The 19,019-nt window shown below is 35.7% G+C and overlaps 1 protein-coding gene across 1 annotated transcript in view; it reads right to left on the bottom strand.

The window, feature by feature from the left end:
- Positions 1–2,041: 2,041 nt before the first annotated feature.
- The window catches only part of SLC5A8 (solute carrier family 5 member 8), a gene marked incomplete at its 5' end in the record, with an annotated part of 61,038 nt that continues 44,060 nt past the window's right edge, over positions 2,042–19,019 (bottom strand). The window contains 4 exons of the mRNA XM_080812171.1: positions 2,042–5,828; positions 6,082–6,161; positions 9,440–9,543; positions 16,296–16,501. Of these exons, the coding sequence (XP_080668297.1) occupies positions 5,703–5,828; positions 6,082–6,161; positions 9,440–9,543; positions 16,296–16,501 (516 nt within the window). The 3' untranslated portion in view covers positions 2,042–5,702. The remainder of the gene's footprint in view (positions 5,829–6,081; positions 6,162–9,439; positions 9,544–16,295; positions 16,502–19,019) is intronic.

Raw genomic sequence — 19,019 nt, 5'->3', positions numbered from 1 at the left:
TGAAAAAGCACATCCAACTCTGAAAATGAAGAAAATAAAGTCATTGAAATGGAAAATTCAATGGACAAATTAAGTAGCAGAGTAGGGAAAGCCAGAAAGAAAATGACCTTTCATATATATGTATGTGATGTATCCTGAAATTTTTTTTTAATTTTTTTATTTTAATAAACATATAATGTATTTTTATCCCCAGGGGTACAGGTCTGTGAATCGTCAGGTTTACACATTTCACAGCACTCATCATAGCCCATACCCTCCCCAATGTCCATTTCCCCACCACCCTCTCCCGTCCCCCCTCCCCCCTGCAACCCTCAGTCTGTTTCTTGAGATTGAGTCTTTTATGGTTTGTCTCCCTCCCAATCCCATCTTTTCATTTTTTCTTTTCCTACCTCCCTCCAAACCCCCCCACCTTGCATCTCCACTTCCTCATATCAAAGAGATCATATGATAGTTGTCTTTCTCCGATTGACTTATTTCGCTAAGCATGATACCCTCTAGTTCCATCCATGTCGTTGCAAATGGCAAGATTTCATGTCTTTTGATGGCTGCATAGTATTCCATTGTGTATATATATCACATCTTCTTTATCCATTCATCTGTTGATGGACATCTAGGTTCTTTCCATAGTTTGGCTATTGTGGACATTGCTGCTATAAACATTCGGGTGCACGTGCCCCTTCGGAGCACCACATTTGTATCTTTAGGATATATACCCAGGAGTGCAATTGCTGGGTCATAGGGTAGCTCTATTTTCAGTTTTTTGAGAAACCTCCACACTGTTTTCCAGAGTGGTTGCACCAGCTTGCATTCCCACCAGCAGTGTAGGAGGGTTCCCCTCTCTCCGCATCCTCGCCAGCATCTGTCATTTCCTGACTTGTTAATTTTAGCCATTTTGACTGGTGTGAGGTGGTATCTCATTGTGGTTTTGATTTGTATTTCCCTGATGCCGAGTGATGTGGAGCATTTTTTCATGTGTCTGTTGGCCATCTGGATGTCTTCCTTGCAGAAATGTCTGTTCATGTCCTCTGCCCATTTCTTGACTGGATTATTTGTTCTTTGGGTATTGAGTTTGATAAGCTCTTTATAGATTTTGGATACTAGCCCTTTATCTGATATGTCGTTTGCAAATATCTTCTCCCATTCTGTCAGTTGTCTTTTGGTTTTGTTAACTGTTTCCTTTGCTGTGCAAAAGCTTTTGATCTTGATGAAATCCCAATAGTTCATTTTTGCCCTTGCTTCTGTTGCCTTTGGCGATGTTCCTAGGAAGAAGTTGCTGCGGTTGAGGTCAAAGAGGTTGCTGCCTGCATTGTCCTCAAGGATTTTGATACATTCCTTTCACACATTGAGGTCCTTCATCCATTTTGAGTCTATTTTTGTGTGTGGTGTAAGGAAATAGTGTAAGGAAAAAGTGTAAGGAAATAGTGTAAGGAAAAATATTCCATGCTCATGGATTGGAAGAACAAATATTGTGAAAATGTCTATTCTACCTAAAGCAATCTACACATTTAATGCAATCCCTATCAAAATCCCATCCATTTTTTTTAAAGAAATAGAACAAATAATCCTAAACTTTATATGGAACCAGAAAAGAGCTCGAATAGCCAAAGGAATATTGAAAAAGAAAGCCAAAGTCGGTGGCATCACAATTCCAGACTTCAAGCTCTATTACAAAGCTGTCATCATCAAGACAGTATGGTACTGGCACAAAAACAGACATATAGACCAATGGAACAGAATAGAGAGCCCAGAAATAGATTCTCAACTCTATGGTCAACTAATCTTCGACAAAGCAGGAAAGAATATCCAATGGAAAAAAGACAGCATCTTCAACAAATGGTGCTGGGAAAATTGGACAGCCACATGCAGAAAAATATCCTGAAATTTTTAAATTTTATATAGAAAATATGAACCAGATTAGGAGACATGGAGGATAGGATAAAGAGGTATGCTGTTCCTCTAATAGGAGTTAAAGAGTTACAGGACAGAGAAAATGGGAGGGGGAGAATATTCTAAGAAATAATGGCTAAGAAATTTTCAGGACTGAAGATGTGATTTTTTATTTTCAAATACAGTGTTAATTACTCAACGCATAAAATATTCTTCAGCAACAAAAGTTCTGCATGTTCATTTGCTTATTCTTTTATAATCTGAATGTAGTATACAGAAAGAGTCCTTTTGTGGTAGAGTGGAAATAATTCTCTGTAAACACTGATAAACTTAATTATATTCATTTTGACATTTTCTTCCCCAAGAACAGACAACTGCAAAGACACTTGTGGAGAGTTTAATCAGCAAGTTGAAAAATCAGAAATGCAAACTTGTTTTACATTATAATGTTCAATTCCCTCAAGATTTTTCACAATGGGCACATAAATATAAAAGTAAATTTTACAATAACTAAATTATGTGGTGAATTTTCAGTAATTGTATGCACTCTGCAACTCACAGTTGACTCTGTATCAACAACTATTACTGGGAAAAACTAAGAATTTCCTACAAGAATTGACACAGTGAGTCATTCTCCTGATCTTAACCCTATCCCTGTCCCTTGTGTGTATATCATGGATAAGTTGTTAACAAATAAACTACTTTCTGGGATATTCATAGGTAAAGCAAAATTATGAAATCTTCATATTCATGTATTTAATATTTCCTTCATCCTAATGTATGTTAATGTTGGAAATCATGTTGCAAAATGAAACCTTCATAAAAGTTGTTTTCATAATTATTCACATTTTATATTCCTTAATATTTTCAAAATACTATGAAAATATATGGTTATTATCCTGTATCCTAACATTGTGTATGCCAGTAACACTTTAATCCTCCCCTGTAGATGAGAATGATCAGATAGAAGAGTCAAGGCAATTTCCCTAAAGAAATAAAACTAGCATGTGTGACTTCAGGAAAATCAAGATTGCAACCCTAACCTCTAGGGCAGGATTTCTTAAACTCAACACTATTAATACTTGGGGTAGGATCATTTTTTGTTGTGAAGAGGGATTGTCCTATGTATCACAGGATATTTAGTAGTAACCCTAAATTCTATCCACTAGATGCCAGTAGCACCTCATCACCACTGTAACCACCAAAAATGTATCCAGATAGTTCCAAATGTCCAAGTGCAGGTGTAAAACTGCCCCATTAGAACCACTGGTCTAGAGAAAAAATTAATACATAAGCAATCAAATAGATGCATATACATTTATACCATTTATATCCTACATATAAAAGTTTCATTTCTCTATGGAGTGAATATGATTGGCCATTTCTCTATGGAGTGAATATGATTGGTTGCTTTTTTTTAAAGTAAAGTTTCCATTCTCTCTGAATAATCCTGCTGATTCCTAAATATAACAATTTGTCTTTTTTCTTTTAAACTAACAAGTGACCTTTGTCTCAAATTTTTATTTCCAATCATATTAAAATTTTAAGTAATACTATTTGAGCTAATAAAGTGCTATCTAATCTTTTATACTCACATTATTTCTGTGAGGTAGTTAAGTGTTTAGAGTTCCATCATTAGAGGAGATTAAGGATAAATTCAAGGTAATATAATCTGTCAATGACAAAATGAAAATAGACTATTTATGTGGCTTTTCCCTCCTGTTGGGACTGTTGTGATTCAGAAATAATGAAGAACATTAGATTATTTCATTCACACTATGATACATTAATGTTTTACTTCTTTTTGGTTTTATCCAAAGATTCAAATAAGATAAATGATTTTTTCATAATTAATAACAGTAATTTGATTTCTTAAGAATGTGGTCTGGCACTCTTATGTGTTCATAAAGGTAAAATACCAACAGTTCCCAAAGTCACAAAGATGTATTTGGTTAAATAAAGTGCACAAGAATAGAAGTATCATATCATTAAGAACACGTGGCATAATCTTTGTAGTTAGATAAGGAAAAATTTATATAACTGGACTTTGATTTCCAAAACTGAAGCATTCTACACACATGTGCATTTACACTTACTAAATAAATAACAATAGTTCAAATCACACTTGCATGAAACTAAGATGATATCTTCCTACTCATTAAAAATTGTAGAAAGATTTACAAAGTTTGATATATGCTTACAAACATATTGATTAAAAAAATAACATCTATACACATATGAAATATATTAACACATCATTATTTAAATGTTACATAAATCTTTCTTTAGATAAATGCTACTTCCTATTTTTTTATTGCTTCATGTTTTCGGTTGGCAACCTCTAAAAGTACAGAGCATACTTACCTAAATATCAGAAAATAAGCAAAAAAATATTTAATTCTAAAATCTATTTAATGTGCCTAAATGTTTCTCATATTATTTTAAAATATTGTAAGGCAAACAAACAAACAAAAGAAACACATTTCTAAACAGTATCTAATGCGAGAACTGTGGAAAAAAATGTTATTGATAAAAGTCTGTGACCAAACCCTTAGCTGGAAATGTAGCAAGATAAACAAAATAAACTTTGAGATTTCTACTTGAAATTTTATAGCATGAAACAAAGCATATAGTTGGTAATTCAGAACATTAAAAAAAAAGTAGTGTGTTTACCTATGTAATGTAGGTCTTTAAATGGGTGCATACACTAGAATTCAAGACTTCTAAGCATATGTACGTACCCTTAAATTCAACTGACTGCAAATTAGTTGACATTCAAATGAGTATCATTCAACATAATCATGCAATTCCATGGAACTTAACCATTTTAATCATGTAAATGTTCTTGGGTGACCAAATCCGTAAGTACTTATGTTGTAAATACTTTAGTCAGTATCAGGTTCATAGGATTTCTAATTTATAGTCTGTGACATCGTAAACCAGGATCTGGGGTAGCATGATTCACATTGGGTATTTGAAGACATATACAAGTCCAAGGTAACATAGTAGATAGAAAACTAGGAAGACAAGAAAAGTAAAGTGTACAACAAAATCTGAGCTGATGGGTCAGAAATTGGGATTGCATATAAGAACTGGGGTGCAAGGCAATATAAACAGCCAATGGCCAGGAGTTGTAGGTAATTAGCAAAAAGGCACAAGAATAGATAAGTAGAACCAAAAAGACCTTGATCACTGGGCCCATGTTCTCTCCCAAACAGGATGCTTCTTGATTACCACCTTCCTGAGCCAGAACTGGTTCCAGAGTTAATAAGCTCCCTGATAGGGCTGATATGGATCAGTGGGAAGCAAAGATCTAGACAACATGGATTTGTCACCTCACTGTTTCCTAAAAATGCAGTATGTTGTAGAAGGACAAAAGGCTTTTTCAGTATTATATCTGATTTTGGGAAACCCCAAAACTTATATGCTAGCAATAAATGCATGGAAAATATTTTTAATAATGCCCAAATTTAAAATACTCTTTTTTGACCTTCAAGTATGTGTGTATATGTGTATATTAATCCTTTAGCAATATGTGGTCATAACTTTCACAATGACATCTTCATCAAAATAAAAGAGAAATAAAGGAAAATGCTGATGTTGAAATTCTTAACTCCAGAGTAGCATCAGTTAATGAATACAGTAAGTGAAGAGTCAGTACTTTGCTTCAACAAAATTTTACCCCCAAAGGTTCCCCCAAAACTTCACTCATTATCGAACCCTCCCCCCAAAAAGAAATCCAAATCTTGTCCAATTATCTTAGGAAACATATGTAACTGGGTCACTGTTTAAGATCATCTAGTATCACAGATGCTTCACAAACGAGTCCCACTCATCTTGCCACTTTGATCTGGGAAGTTCAATTCAATATGGTTGAAGGCAGGATTATCAGTTCCACCGTCTTCTACCGGGTGAGATTTATAGCTTAAAATATGCTCCTTCTAAAAGAAAATGTTAACAGTGATTAGCAAAAAAAAGGAACTATTCAATTCTAAATAATTGTTATTGCTTTTTTTTCCTCTAAATCAGCTTTGCAGTCTATTGAAGACAAGATATACAATAGAAATCAAAGAATAGGGCAAATATTGTCCTCGCCCATCAGAGTTCAAAAGAGAGTCCAAGGACTAACTAGTATGCTATCCTGGTAATAAAAGCACGGTCTTACTAATGTAAGGAGAAAGAAAGCCAACTTACTTTCTTAAAAATGTCAAAATTGGATAAAAAGTCCTCTTTGGTTAATAGGAATCTGCGGTCTAAGTTTTGTTTCCTTCCTCCTGAAAAACATTTACATCATTTACAATGTTAAAAGGTATCTGTAACTACTCAGTGACGGCCCATCATACAAGCATTTACCTTGTGCACATTCAACTCAATGCGTTCATAAAACACGCAGAGAAAGAGACTCTTTTACATAGTGCCGAAGACTTGGCTCACCATTTCCCTTGTCTTGGTCTTAGATTCTGCAAGCCTCTAACTGTGACAAATGAGTCTAGTGTTTGAAGATGAATGAGATGGTTCTTAAATGCAAGCCACCTACCTCATATGGTACTTAACCTAAGAGCCCAAGACTCATAAGGGAACTGATTTAAAAGCAACCTCTGTGATCTACCAATAAAATATCAAGCCATCTGCCTCTGCTGCAGACAGAGGAGTTGTCTTTCCCCAGTTTAATGGCTATGAATGTAGAGGTGCACGAGGAAATGCAGGGAATTATGAAATGCTGAATAAATTAGTTAAGTGAAAATCAATATAATGATTGGTATTTGATTCAACTCTTCTTCCCTAACATTCTGTTTTATAAAAATTATTCTTTGTTTTGGTATTTTATTTGTAGATCAAAGACAAAGCTTTTTAAAATTGTGTGGTTCTCAAACTACTTTTATACAAATCATCTAGCAGACATACATCAAATGCAGATTCCTAGACTTCAACCTGGACCAACCCAGTTTGAAACTCTGGAGTGGGGCCACTGAATCCTGATTTTTACCAAATTTCCAAAGTGATCTTCATGCTCTCTAATATTTGAGAACCACCACTTCAGTACAAATATTAGGCTTTTAATTATGGGAACCTCTGCTCTTCTGGAGATGAAATCAACTTAAAATTAATTCATTCGACATTGTTGAGTGCCTACCATCTGCTAGAGACTCTACTAGGTGCTGGAGAGACAGACATGAGTAAAACAATTACTATACTCATAGCTTATGGTTTATTTAGGGCCTTATTTACCCCATTTTACTGATGAGGAGACAGACCCACTCACGGTACACACTACATGGTAGGGTGAAACTGAAATGCCAACCCAGTCTGTATGGCCAGAATTCTTACTGAATCTTCCTATTTATTTCTCAAATAGTGTTAGGATTTCATGTTTCTAGATCATTTTCTCGAGGTGCTCGTTGCTGCTGTGAAGTGGAAATAAGTCATTTATGAAATTAATCAAGTTGAATTTTTTTTTAATCACTGGATGCCTGCTCACCTAGGTAAAGCATGACTTTATAAAACAAAAGAAGTGGGCATATATGGTTATCAGAATAAAAATTTTAAGGGAAAAAAGGGGGGTTCTCAAAGGGAATGCTCCAATACTCCATTTTCTTAAAGAAAAAGGAATGTGTTGAATAAGGATCTGAGGTCAAATAGTACAAGGAGACTGTTTAGGTGTATTCCAGACCTGAATAACTGGGTTACTGGTAAGAAACTTTAAAATCTATCTTAAAATATATCAAAACAGACAGAAGAATAAATCTACTGTGTTGGTAGTTTTATTTATGAAGAAAGGCACAGTCATTTTTGAAATGAAAGAGAATAGTTTAAAATGTGTTTAAGCGGTAATAAATAACTACAAACTTTATTATAAATGTGTAATTAGGCATTGAATATATAATAATTATAATTAATATAATTGTTGTCATTATATGAATATCACTACTAATTATTAATATGATTTGTTCATTGTAAATACAAGTATCACAGAAGTGTGAAAGGCAGTGCTATTCAGGAGCCACAAAACAATGACTGACAGAATTCCTTCAAGTGTCATAGTGCTGGTAGCTTTGTAGCATAAAGCAAACAAAGACATCAAACATACTAGGACAAAGTATAGGATTTCTGAATAGTGACTGCACCTTTGATGAAGAGGGCAGTGGGGCTGCCTTCCCCTCCTCTGGTTACTATAGATGTACATGGGTGAGGGAATGCAGGAAATCAGGAAGTCTGGCACTTCTCACTAGCTCTATACAGCTACCCGGCTTTGAGCTACCACAGTCGCTCACCTGGATTACTGCAATAGCCTCCTACCTGCCCACCTTCCCTTATAGACTATTCTCAAAACTGGATCAGAGTGCTCCTTTGAGAATTATTGGAAAAGTAATTGGAAAAGTATCCCATGTAGTAGACCTAAAAGACACAGTGATGGAAAATACGAGAGAAAAGAGAAGAAAATTAGAATAACTGTCTGAGACTAAAACATTTGACTAACAAGAGTTTCCAGAAAGTGAAAACAGAAAATCACAGGAAATTACAAAAATAATAATATAAGAAAATGTCCACAAACTGAAGGACATAGGTCTCCAGATTGAAAACACCATAACAAGGGCTTAGGGCAAAGCAATCATTGTGAAATGAGTCACATGCAAAGTGCCAACAGGTAGCATGGCACTGGCATTCTCAGTAAAAACATAATCATCTAGGAGAAAATTAAGACATCCTTTCAGAAATAAGAAAGCTATTTTTTTAGGATTCTCTACTCAAACAATCAATCAATCAAGTATAAGGGAGAATTAAAGACATTTTTTCAAAAGACACCACAACTTTAAATCTCTTGTCTACCCTTTCTCAGGAACATGCTAAAGGATGTGCTCTATTCAATTAAGGGGATAAACAAGAATTATAAATAATGGAATACTGGCAATAGGGAATCCAACACAGGAGGGAGACCAGGGGAATTCACAAAATTAGGACAAAATGAAGTCCCAGGGTAACAGCTCTATAGCAATCCCAGAGAGCAGTGTATAAGATGTGTATTATCAATATGTTTTTAAAATAACATTTTTAAATTTATGGACATGTGAAAAAAGCCTCACACTATGTTCAGATGTAAAGATTGTAATGATCATTCCTATTGTATACTTCTTTACAGTTTATAAAAAGCCAGCATAGGACAATGAAAATATCATGACATAGGACTGTTGTAACAATACATGTAAAATCCTAGCATTGCAGTAGCTACATACAATTTTGTCAAGCACTTTATTTTTTCTTACAGCAACCTGTGAGGAAGGCAAGTCAATTGCCATTATCCTCATTTTACACATAAGATAGCTAAGCTTCAGAGTAGCCATATGGACTTCCCTAAGTTTATGCAGCTAGTAAGTGGCAGAACAAAGGTTCAAATAGGATCTTCTGCTTTCAAATTTCCCATGAGGAAAATGGAACAAGTAATTAACCTAGTTGTTAACAGGACTATAGAAAAATAACATAAATAGCTATAAAGGAGATATAGTAAAAACTGATATCTAGGTAAATACAGCAATACTAATGTTTAGATATCTACCTGTTGGTAAACTGATTAGCATTCCCATGAATACCGTTACCAAAGTTCCAAGAGTGCTGAAGTATAGATATGATAAAGAATACCAGTTATCCATCAGTGGAGTCCTAAGAAAGAACAAAAGCATAACTGTAAGATTTTATGTAATGCTACTAGCAACTACAACAGTGTTGATAATTTTCATGCATGGCAAAGTCAAAATAAAATTTTTAACAATGTTTTTAATGTCATAAACTACTGTTCCATCTTTATCTTATTGGATCAAGAATTAAAAGCCAGACTTAATCTTGACCATACACTATAATACTGAATGTCCATCTGTATTCATTCAACTCTGCTTTATGTCCCAGGCACTGTTCCTTGTCATTGGAAAGTCTACCATAAAAAAAGTTGATAAGGCTCCTGCCCTCATAAAATTTGCATTCTAATGGAGAGAGAAATACAGTAAATAAGTAAACTAATAAATACAATAATTTCCACTGGTGAAAAGCACTATAAGGAAAATAAAACAAGGTAATGTGAAACAGAGTGGAAAGAACGAACTATACCCTAATGTCAGAGAAAGCACTTGTGAAGCGACCTTTGAACTGAGATATGAATAACAAGAAGTTTTTGAGGAAAGTGTCCTAGACAGAGGTAAACCCCAGCTGACTAAATCATAATTAGCAACATAAGAGTAATACAAGACGAGAGGAAGGCAGAGGTCTTTTTTGTTGTTGTAGTTAGATTTGTACGAAGTCTGGGTTTTACCCTGGGCAATGGAACTTGTGGCAGTATTTTAAATGGAGGAGTGACATGACCTGATGTTTCTAAAATGATTGTTCTAGAATCCCACTTTTAGCTTTAATACAGTAGCTTGATTTAGAACACATCTGACTAAGAACAATGTATAAGAAGTGGAGGAATGGGGCAGGCAGGCAATTAGAAATCGAGAGGCCAAGATCCCAGAAAAAAGGGAAACACATTGAGGTAAGCTATTGAAATTAAGATCATGCAGTATTACTGGTGGAAAACCGGACAAAATAGAACAGAATAGAGAATCAAGAAACAGACCAAGAAGATAGTATCTGGTTTAGTTAAATTTGATACTCATTTGCAATGGGGCAAAGGGAAGGTTTCCAATAAGTGGTATTTAGTTAACTGAATGTCCATATGGGAAAAAAATGAGTCTTGATTACAGCACCTACAGAAATCAATTCCAAAGTAGATTACATTTCATTAATGTAGATAGTTAACATTAAAGCTTTTAAATGAAAAATTAGAGGAATCTCTTTACGACCTCAGGATAGGAAAGGATTTCTTTTTTTTTTTTTTTTTTTTTTTAAGATTTTATTTATTTATTTGACAGAGAGAGATCACAAGTAGGCAGAGAGGCAGGCAGAGAGAGAGAGAGAGGGAAGCAGGCTCCCTGCTGAGCAGAGAGCCCGATGCGGGACTCGATCCCAGGACCCTGAGATCATGACCTGAGCCGAAGGCAGCGGCTTAACCCACTGAGCCACCCAGGCGCCCCAGGAAAGGATTTCTTAATTGGAACACACAAAGGACTAACAATATAGGAAAAGACTGATAATTTATTCTTTAGTAGGATATTCTTTAACCTCTATGTATTTGTGGTCTTTTCAAATTTTTCTTATGGTTGACTTTAAGTTTCATAGCATTGTGATCAGAAAATATGCATGGTATAATCTCAATCTTTCTTTACTTATTGAGGCTTGATTTGCGACCTAGTATGTGATCTGTTTTGGAGAATGTCCCATATGCACTCAAAAAGAATGTGTACTCTACTACTTTAGGATGAAATGTTCTGAATCTATCTGTTAAGTCCATCTGATCCAGTGTGTCATTCAAAGCCATTGTTTCTTTGTTGATTTTCTGTTTAGATGATCTGTCATTGGTATAAGTGGGGTGTTAAAGTCCCCTCCTGTTATTGTACTATAATCAAAGATCTCCTTTAATTTGTTATCAGTTGTTTTATATATTTGGGTGCTCCTGAGTTGAGAGCATAAGTACTTATAATTGTTAGATCTTCTTGCTGGATAGACCCCTTTATTAAGATATACTGTCCTCCTTTATCTCTTGTTACAGTATTTGGTTTAATTCTCAAATGACATGATACTCTATGTAGAAAACCTGAAATACTCCATCAGAAATTGCTAGAACTAATACATATATTCAGTAAAATAACAAGATACAAAATCAATGTACAGAAATCAGTTGCATTCCTATATACCAATAATGAAGCAGCAGAAAGGGAAATCAGGGACCTGATTCCATTTAAATTGCACCAAAAACCATAAGCTATCTAGGAATAAACCTAAACAAGGAAGTGAAAGAGATATCCTCTGAAAACTACAGAACACTTTTGAAAGAAAATGAAGATGACACAAAGAAATGGAAAAATATTCCATGCTCATGGATTGGAAGAACAAATATTCTTAAAATGTCTATACTTCCCAAAGTAATCTCACATTTAATGCAATCTCTATCAAAATATCACCAGCATTTTTTTACAGAGCTAGAACAAACAATCCTAAAATTTGTATGGAACCACAAAAGATCCCAAATAGCCAAAACAAACTTTAAAAAGAAAAGCAAAGCTGGAGGTATCACAATTCTGGACTTCAAGTTATATTACAAAGCTGTAGTGACTAAGGCAGTATGGTACTGATATAAAATGACATATAGATCAGTGGAAAAGAGTAGAAAACCCAGAAATGGACCCACAACTATATGGCCAACTAATCTTTGACAAAGCAGGAAAGAACATCCAATGCAAAAAAGACTGTCTCTTCAACAAATTGTGTTGGGAAAACTGGATAGCAACTTGCAAAGAATGAAACTGGACCACTTTCTTACACCACACACAAAAATAAATTCAAAATGGATGAAAGACATAAATGTGAGACAGGAAACCATCAAAATCCTAGAGGAAAACACAGGAGCAACCTCTTTGACGTCAGCCATAGCAACTTCTTAGCAGAGGCAAGGGAAACAAAAGCAAAATGAACTATTGGGACTTCTTCAAGATAAAAAAGCTTCTGCACAATGAAGAAACAATCAACAAAACTAAAAAGAAGCCTTCAGAATGGTGAAGATATTTGCAAATGACATTCTGATAAAGGATTGGTATCCAAAATCTATACAGAATTTAACAAACTCAACACCCAAAAAACAAACAATCCAATTAAGAAAGGGGCAGAAGACATGAATAGATATTTCTCCAAAGAAGACATACAGATAACTAAGACATGAAAAGATACTCAACATCACTCATCATCAGGGGAATACAAATCAAAACTAAAATGAGATATCACCTCACACCTGTCAGAATGGCTAAAATTAACAACATAGCAAACAAATATTGGTGAGGATGTGGGGAAAGGAGAACCCTCTTATACTGTTGATGGGAATGCAAACTGGTTGTAGGCACTCTGGAAAACAGAATGGAGGTTTCTCAAAAAGTTAAAAATAAAACTATGATCCAGCAATTGCACTAGTAGGTATTTACCCAAAGGATACAAAAATGCTGATGTAAAGAGATACATGACCCCCCTCCCCAATGTTTACAGAAGCATTTTCTTTTTTTTTCTTTTATTTATTTATTTGACTGAGAGAGAGAGCACAAGTAGTCAGAGAGGCAGGCAGAGAGAGAGGGGGAACCAGGCTCCCTGCCGAGCAGAGAGCCAGATGTGGGGCTCAATCCCACGACCCTGAGATCATGACCTGAGCTGAAGGCAGAGGCTTAACCCACTGAGCCACCTAGGTGCCCCTATATCAGCGTTTTCAACTAAACAGCCAAATTATGGAAAGAGCTCAAAAGTCAATTGACTGATGAATGGATAAAGAAGATGTGGTACATATACACAATGGAATATTAGCCATAAAAAAGAATGAAATCTTGTCATTTGTAATAATATAGATGGAGCTAGAATATATTATGTTAAGCAAAATAAGTCAGTCAGAGAAAGACAAATACTGTATGATTTCAGTCATATGTGGAATTTAAGAAACAAAATGGATAAACATGGAGGGAGAAAAGAGAGAAGCAAACCATAAAACAGACTCTTAACTATATAGAACACTGAAGGTTGCTAGAAGGTAGGTGGGTGGAGGGATGGGTTTAATGGGTGATGGCATCAAGAAGGGCACTTGTTGTGATGAGCAATGGGTGTTCTATGTAAGTGATGAATCAATAAATTCTACTCCTGAAACTAATATTACACTATGTATAATATTAACTGGAATTTAAATAAAAACTTGAAAGGAAAAAAAAAAAGACTTATGAGTTGAACTTAATTAAAATGAAGAAATTCTGACCACCAAAAAAGTATCATTAGGAGAGTAAAAAGGCAACCCACAAAACAGGAGGAAAATAATTCAAAATATGTATTTTATCTAGAATATATCATAAATTCCCAAATAAATAAGAAAAAACTGAGAATCCATTTAAAGCTGGATTAAAGATTTCAACAACCACGTCACAAAAGTACATACGTACATATACAAATGGAAATGGCAAAAAAACAAAACAAACAAACAAAAAACCCCATGTAATAAAAAGGTATTGAATGGGGGCACCAGGGTGGCTCAGTGGGTTAAGCCTCTGCCTTCAGCTCAGGTCATGTTCTCAGAGTCCTGGGATAGAGCCCCACATCAGGCTCTCTGCTCAGCAGTGAGCCTGCTTCCCCTCCACCCCGCCTGCCTCTTTGCCTACTTGTGATCTCTCTGTCAAATAAGCAAAATCTTGAAGAAAAAAAAAAAGGTATTGAATGTAGTTGATCATAAAGGAAATGTAAATTAAAACTATGATGGGCTATCAGTATATACCCACCAAGCATTAGGAATTTAAAGAATAAAAACTGTATCTAGGTAATGGAAACATGTTATCTAGGCAACCAAAGAGTATTTTGTTTCATCTTCAGCTGTGTAGTTTATTCCCCTTGTACTCCAGGGACACTGAACTATGTATGATTTCCTAAGATACCATGTGGCTCCAGACCTTCACACCTTTGGATATACCGTTTCCCCACTGTGCAATATGCACCACTTCTGTATGTCCCTTCTGCCCAACGCTGTTCACCTGATTAATCTTCCTCTTAGAAGGTTTCTTTGACTCTACCAGGAAGGGTGCCTCTCTTGATCACCTATGAGTATCACTTACCAGAGGGTATTGTTTAAGTGTTTATTTTCTTGTCCAACTTCACTTCCCTTCTGGTCATTTTCTGTGACTTTCCAGACCCTCTCCTTCCAGCCAAACTCTGTATCCTTCAAGTCGTACTACCTCTGTAAAGTCTTGATGCTAATCACTCCAACTGTTTATATTCATTCTTTTAACAGATATTCATCAATTATTTATTACTATTTACCATGTGCTAGTTTTATACTTACTGTGCTTACTGAATTAATTGTTTTGTGTATATTAGCACACTCTCTCCCGCTAGACTATAACTTCCTGGAAGGCAGGAACCACAGTGAATAAGAGGGGATGACTTTCTTGTGATACTACATAAATGGCCAGCCCAGACCTAAGTACATAGTTTATTCTTAGAACTTCTTATTTATTACCTGTTATTTTATAAATAAGCTAACATATAAAAGTAATCCTTATGGTACCAGGTACATACTAAACCTCAGCTAAATTTGTTTCAGTATCCAAATAACTATTTTGTCTCAGACTCTTCAGTTAAGAGAGATATTTACACAATCAAGACAAATGCTAAGCAAAATGGTGAAACAAGAAGTATATACTGAATGTCCTCCCATGTACCCTTCAATTATTTTTTTCTCCCTTTCTGACTCTAACAACTACCCCCCCCACACACACACAAACGTTAGTGTTTTCATGCTTGTCCAAACTGCTTTTGGCATTTCCCTGCCCCTCACCCCATGGCACCCCAGCTAGTCAAAGCTCCCACCAAAATGTCTCAGGCTCTGGAACTACCTTTTCTCTCTACCCATGTGTCATTTATCAGCCTTGAACTTCCATTGACAAGCATTCTCATAGTTAGGAACTCATGATTGGAACATGAATCACTAATAATAAGTCACATTCCTTCTCTCAGGAGTGCTTCCAGTTTAAAAGGGAGACAGCACGTCTTGATGCAAAGGGAATAAGTCTTTAATTATTTCATTCCAGGAAAGCTAAAACTGGGGGCAATAATTTGGGGGCAGCAGCCTCATTTTTGTATTCCTTGAATATCTCCAAGGGGTTTATGCTTTAAGGCTAGACATTTAATTGTCCACTAAAGAAATCTTGCTCTTATATCTACTGTATTATAAAACACTCACCTACCTATAGATCTACATCATTTCATTAAATCAGATGAAATAAGGACCCAGAGCCCAAAAGTATACTGCATACAGAAAACTCGAGCAAGTGAGTTGATCACAGCTGCAACTCATTGCCAGTGCTCTAAAGATCAGGAATCTTTAAATCTAAACAAATAGCAATGATCTAACATATTTAGATGACTGTAGCTTTTAGACTATAACGGCTATACTTAAAGTCTATATAAGCAGTGTTTCTTTTATAATTTTGCTTTTCATTTTAAAATACTTTAGTTCACCAAGATGATTTTTCATTCAACTACAGCTGATACTTGGTAGCATTTATCCATAACATAATTTTTTGGTTTTTATTCAATTTTTCTCCAGATCTGTGAGTGAGGCAGAGGTGTTTATTAAAATTAAGAACTTACATCAATTTTTGCTGTTACCAAACAAAATACTATAGCCAGAAATCCACAAGGGCTTTACCCATTTCAGAATTAGGGAAAATTGCAGCAACTGGGCAACTGGGGTTCTCTACCTGACACATGCATTTCTTTAAAATATGACACTATAAAGCTTAATTCAATACCTTTCCACACTGTGTTCTTGAAAAGCACTAGTAGAAAATGGCATTTCTGTGGTTGTCACCCAATTTGTCACATTGTATGTGCTGTTACAGCCATAGGTTTCAAGGATTAGTGGCATAGTTCTCTCAGGCAGTGGAGGATAAAGTTGAGCTCCAATTCCAACCCACAGAGAAACAGCAAATCCAGCCATCAAACCAACAATTGCTCCCTGTAAAACAAGAATGTTTTTAAGAGAAAAATAATGTAGTTTTATTTGAGATAGAAATTAATATCAGAAGATTAAGCTCAGCATGGCCCAAGCCAGATTTACCAGCTTCTCTCCTAAAATCATTCTCTCCCCCAAGATCCTTGCTTGTTGTCAAGGGCAGCATGAGCCAGTGGTCCCTTATCCCAGAGCCCTGGGGATCCAGTAACTCCATTCCCTTTCCATATCCTTATCTCAACTTGCTCATTTTTCTTTTTGCTAATCTCATAATTCTATTCCTTCTACTCTGTTTCCATGGCTAGCAGTCTTTTCTGGCCTTCTCCTCTCTTCACACCCAAAGAACTACAACAACCACATGGTTGACCCCAGGCCAACTGTCCCCTTTATTTTTGCTTAACCTGTGAACTAACAGTATGCCAAATGCACAGAAGACTATGAAGGGGAAAGCAGACATGGAGTTTATTCCATATTTAACAACATGCATGATTGTAATTGTGCTCCTAGGTAGCTAGGAGGAAAATAGGAAGCAGTTTTCACAAATGACTGCAACGGTGCATATAACCACACCAAGTATTTCTAAAGACAAAAAGAGATGTCCCCTCTGAAGACATTTGGTTTCTCAATCTTTGGAAAATGGGTTCTCCGCTTCTGCTTTTCACCAGAAGTCCAGATGTTCTGCTAGACCTTGAATGATTTAAATCCTAGTCCCAAATGATGGGGACAAAAACAAACCTTGAGCTGGTGGGCCCCTTCCTCTGTGGTGAAAATTTCCCACTTCTTTTAAGAATACTGACCAGACAGGGCAGCCTGTGCCTTGGGCTCCCCATAAAGAAGACAGGGGAGAATATTTGAAGTAAGGGAAAAAAACATAAGCAAAATCACAGGGTAGGAAAAAAGAATGGTGTATTGATGGGGTAAGATGAAGGCTGATGACAAGATCAGAAGATTTATGTTGGGGACAAACACTATGAGCTCTTTCATTAAGTTGTGAACCTTGAAAGCAGAATTAGATTTTTTTTTGGTTTTGTTATCCCATCACTTACTAGAGTGCTGGACATACAGCAGGCATGCAATAAATATTTTTTCAATAATATGAGATTGGAATAGTAGTGTGGCCAGCCATTGACAAGCCAGACTTGCTTCTCAGCATTGTACATGGCTTGATCAAAGATCCACAAAATTATAAAGCCCATGAGTGCAGAAATATTCAGTGTTCTCTATTCCCAGGACAGTGCTTAGCTCAAAAATATTCAATGAATGAATGACAGGAAGGGAGGGAAGGAGGAAGAAAAGAAAGGAGGAGGAGAAGCAAAGGAAGGGAAGGAGAAAAGGGGAAGGAAAGGAAGGGAGGGAAGGATGGAGGGAGAGAGGAAGGCAGGAAGTCCATTCCAAAGCAAGGGTAGGTACTCTGCTGATGAAAAATGTGAGTAGAGTAAAAAGAGGTACCTCCTATGACAGGAATAATAATATCATACTTCTCCCAAGAAAAGATTATACGGGACCAAGTCAGCTAGCTATTCTGGAGGCAACCCATGGTGGCAGTAAATGTCAAAAACCAAATCAGTCTTTCTTAATGTTTCAGACACTCAGTAAACGACTGTGCATTTCATAATGCAAAGAGTCTAATCAAAGCTTCAACATTCTGAGGTAGATACAAACTATTCTTTCATGGTGATTAATTTCTACCAAACTAGCTTTTCATATGATACTTCATTGACAATTATTTGAGAATAATTATTTTTTTAAAATGTTTATTTGAGTACAGTTGATACACAATGTTACATTAGTTTCAGGGTACAACACAGTGAGTCAACATCTCTATACATTATGCTATGTTTACCACAAGTGTAGCTACCATCTGTTAAGAATTATTTTCCTTATGAATTATTATTTTTTATTTTTTAATTTATGTTATGTTTGTCATGTTAGTTACCATACAGTATATCATCAGGTTTTGTTCCATGATTCATTGTTTGTGTATAACATCCAGTGCTTATTAATAATAATGGTAATGGCCTTCATGAGTAGCCATCTTACCAATCCCTAATGCCTCATGAAGAAAATGGAATTCTAAATGCAAAGTCATAGTTCTGCAGTTATTCTACAACTGTATGAAACAACCATACATACACTATCAGTTTTTCCTGAACTTCAGCTTACAGCAGGACTGACCCAGTGGAGTTTCTCCTGGCTTTCAGAGAAATAATTTCAATTTCATTTATTCCAAACGAAATTTAGTACTTTAAAGCACAGAAATGTCTGTGTAGAAGAGAGGTATTACCTCATTCTGGATACTATTTCCAATTATGATCACCCCTTTGGGGCCATAACCATGATATTGGAACTATTGCTTTAAATATCAGGAATATAAAATCTCTGGTCAAGATGGTGAAGAGCTTATCTTATTACTTCCCTTTGCTGTACTCTGACTATTCACAGGTATCCTCAGCTCTACTGCTCTTAACTCTTTCACACCTGAGCCTGTTGCTCTCCTTTCTTTAAATCCTAGTGATTTTCAGAG

The sequence above is a fragment of the Martes martes genome (genome assembly GCF_963455335.1).
Source record: "Martes martes genome assembly, chromosome: 8".
Lineage (NCBI taxonomy): Eukaryota > Metazoa > Chordata > Mammalia > Carnivora > Mustelidae > Martes > Martes martes.
The sequence above is the reverse complement of the archived record's forward strand: the minus strand, read 5'-3'. Positions and strand labels throughout refer to the sequence as shown.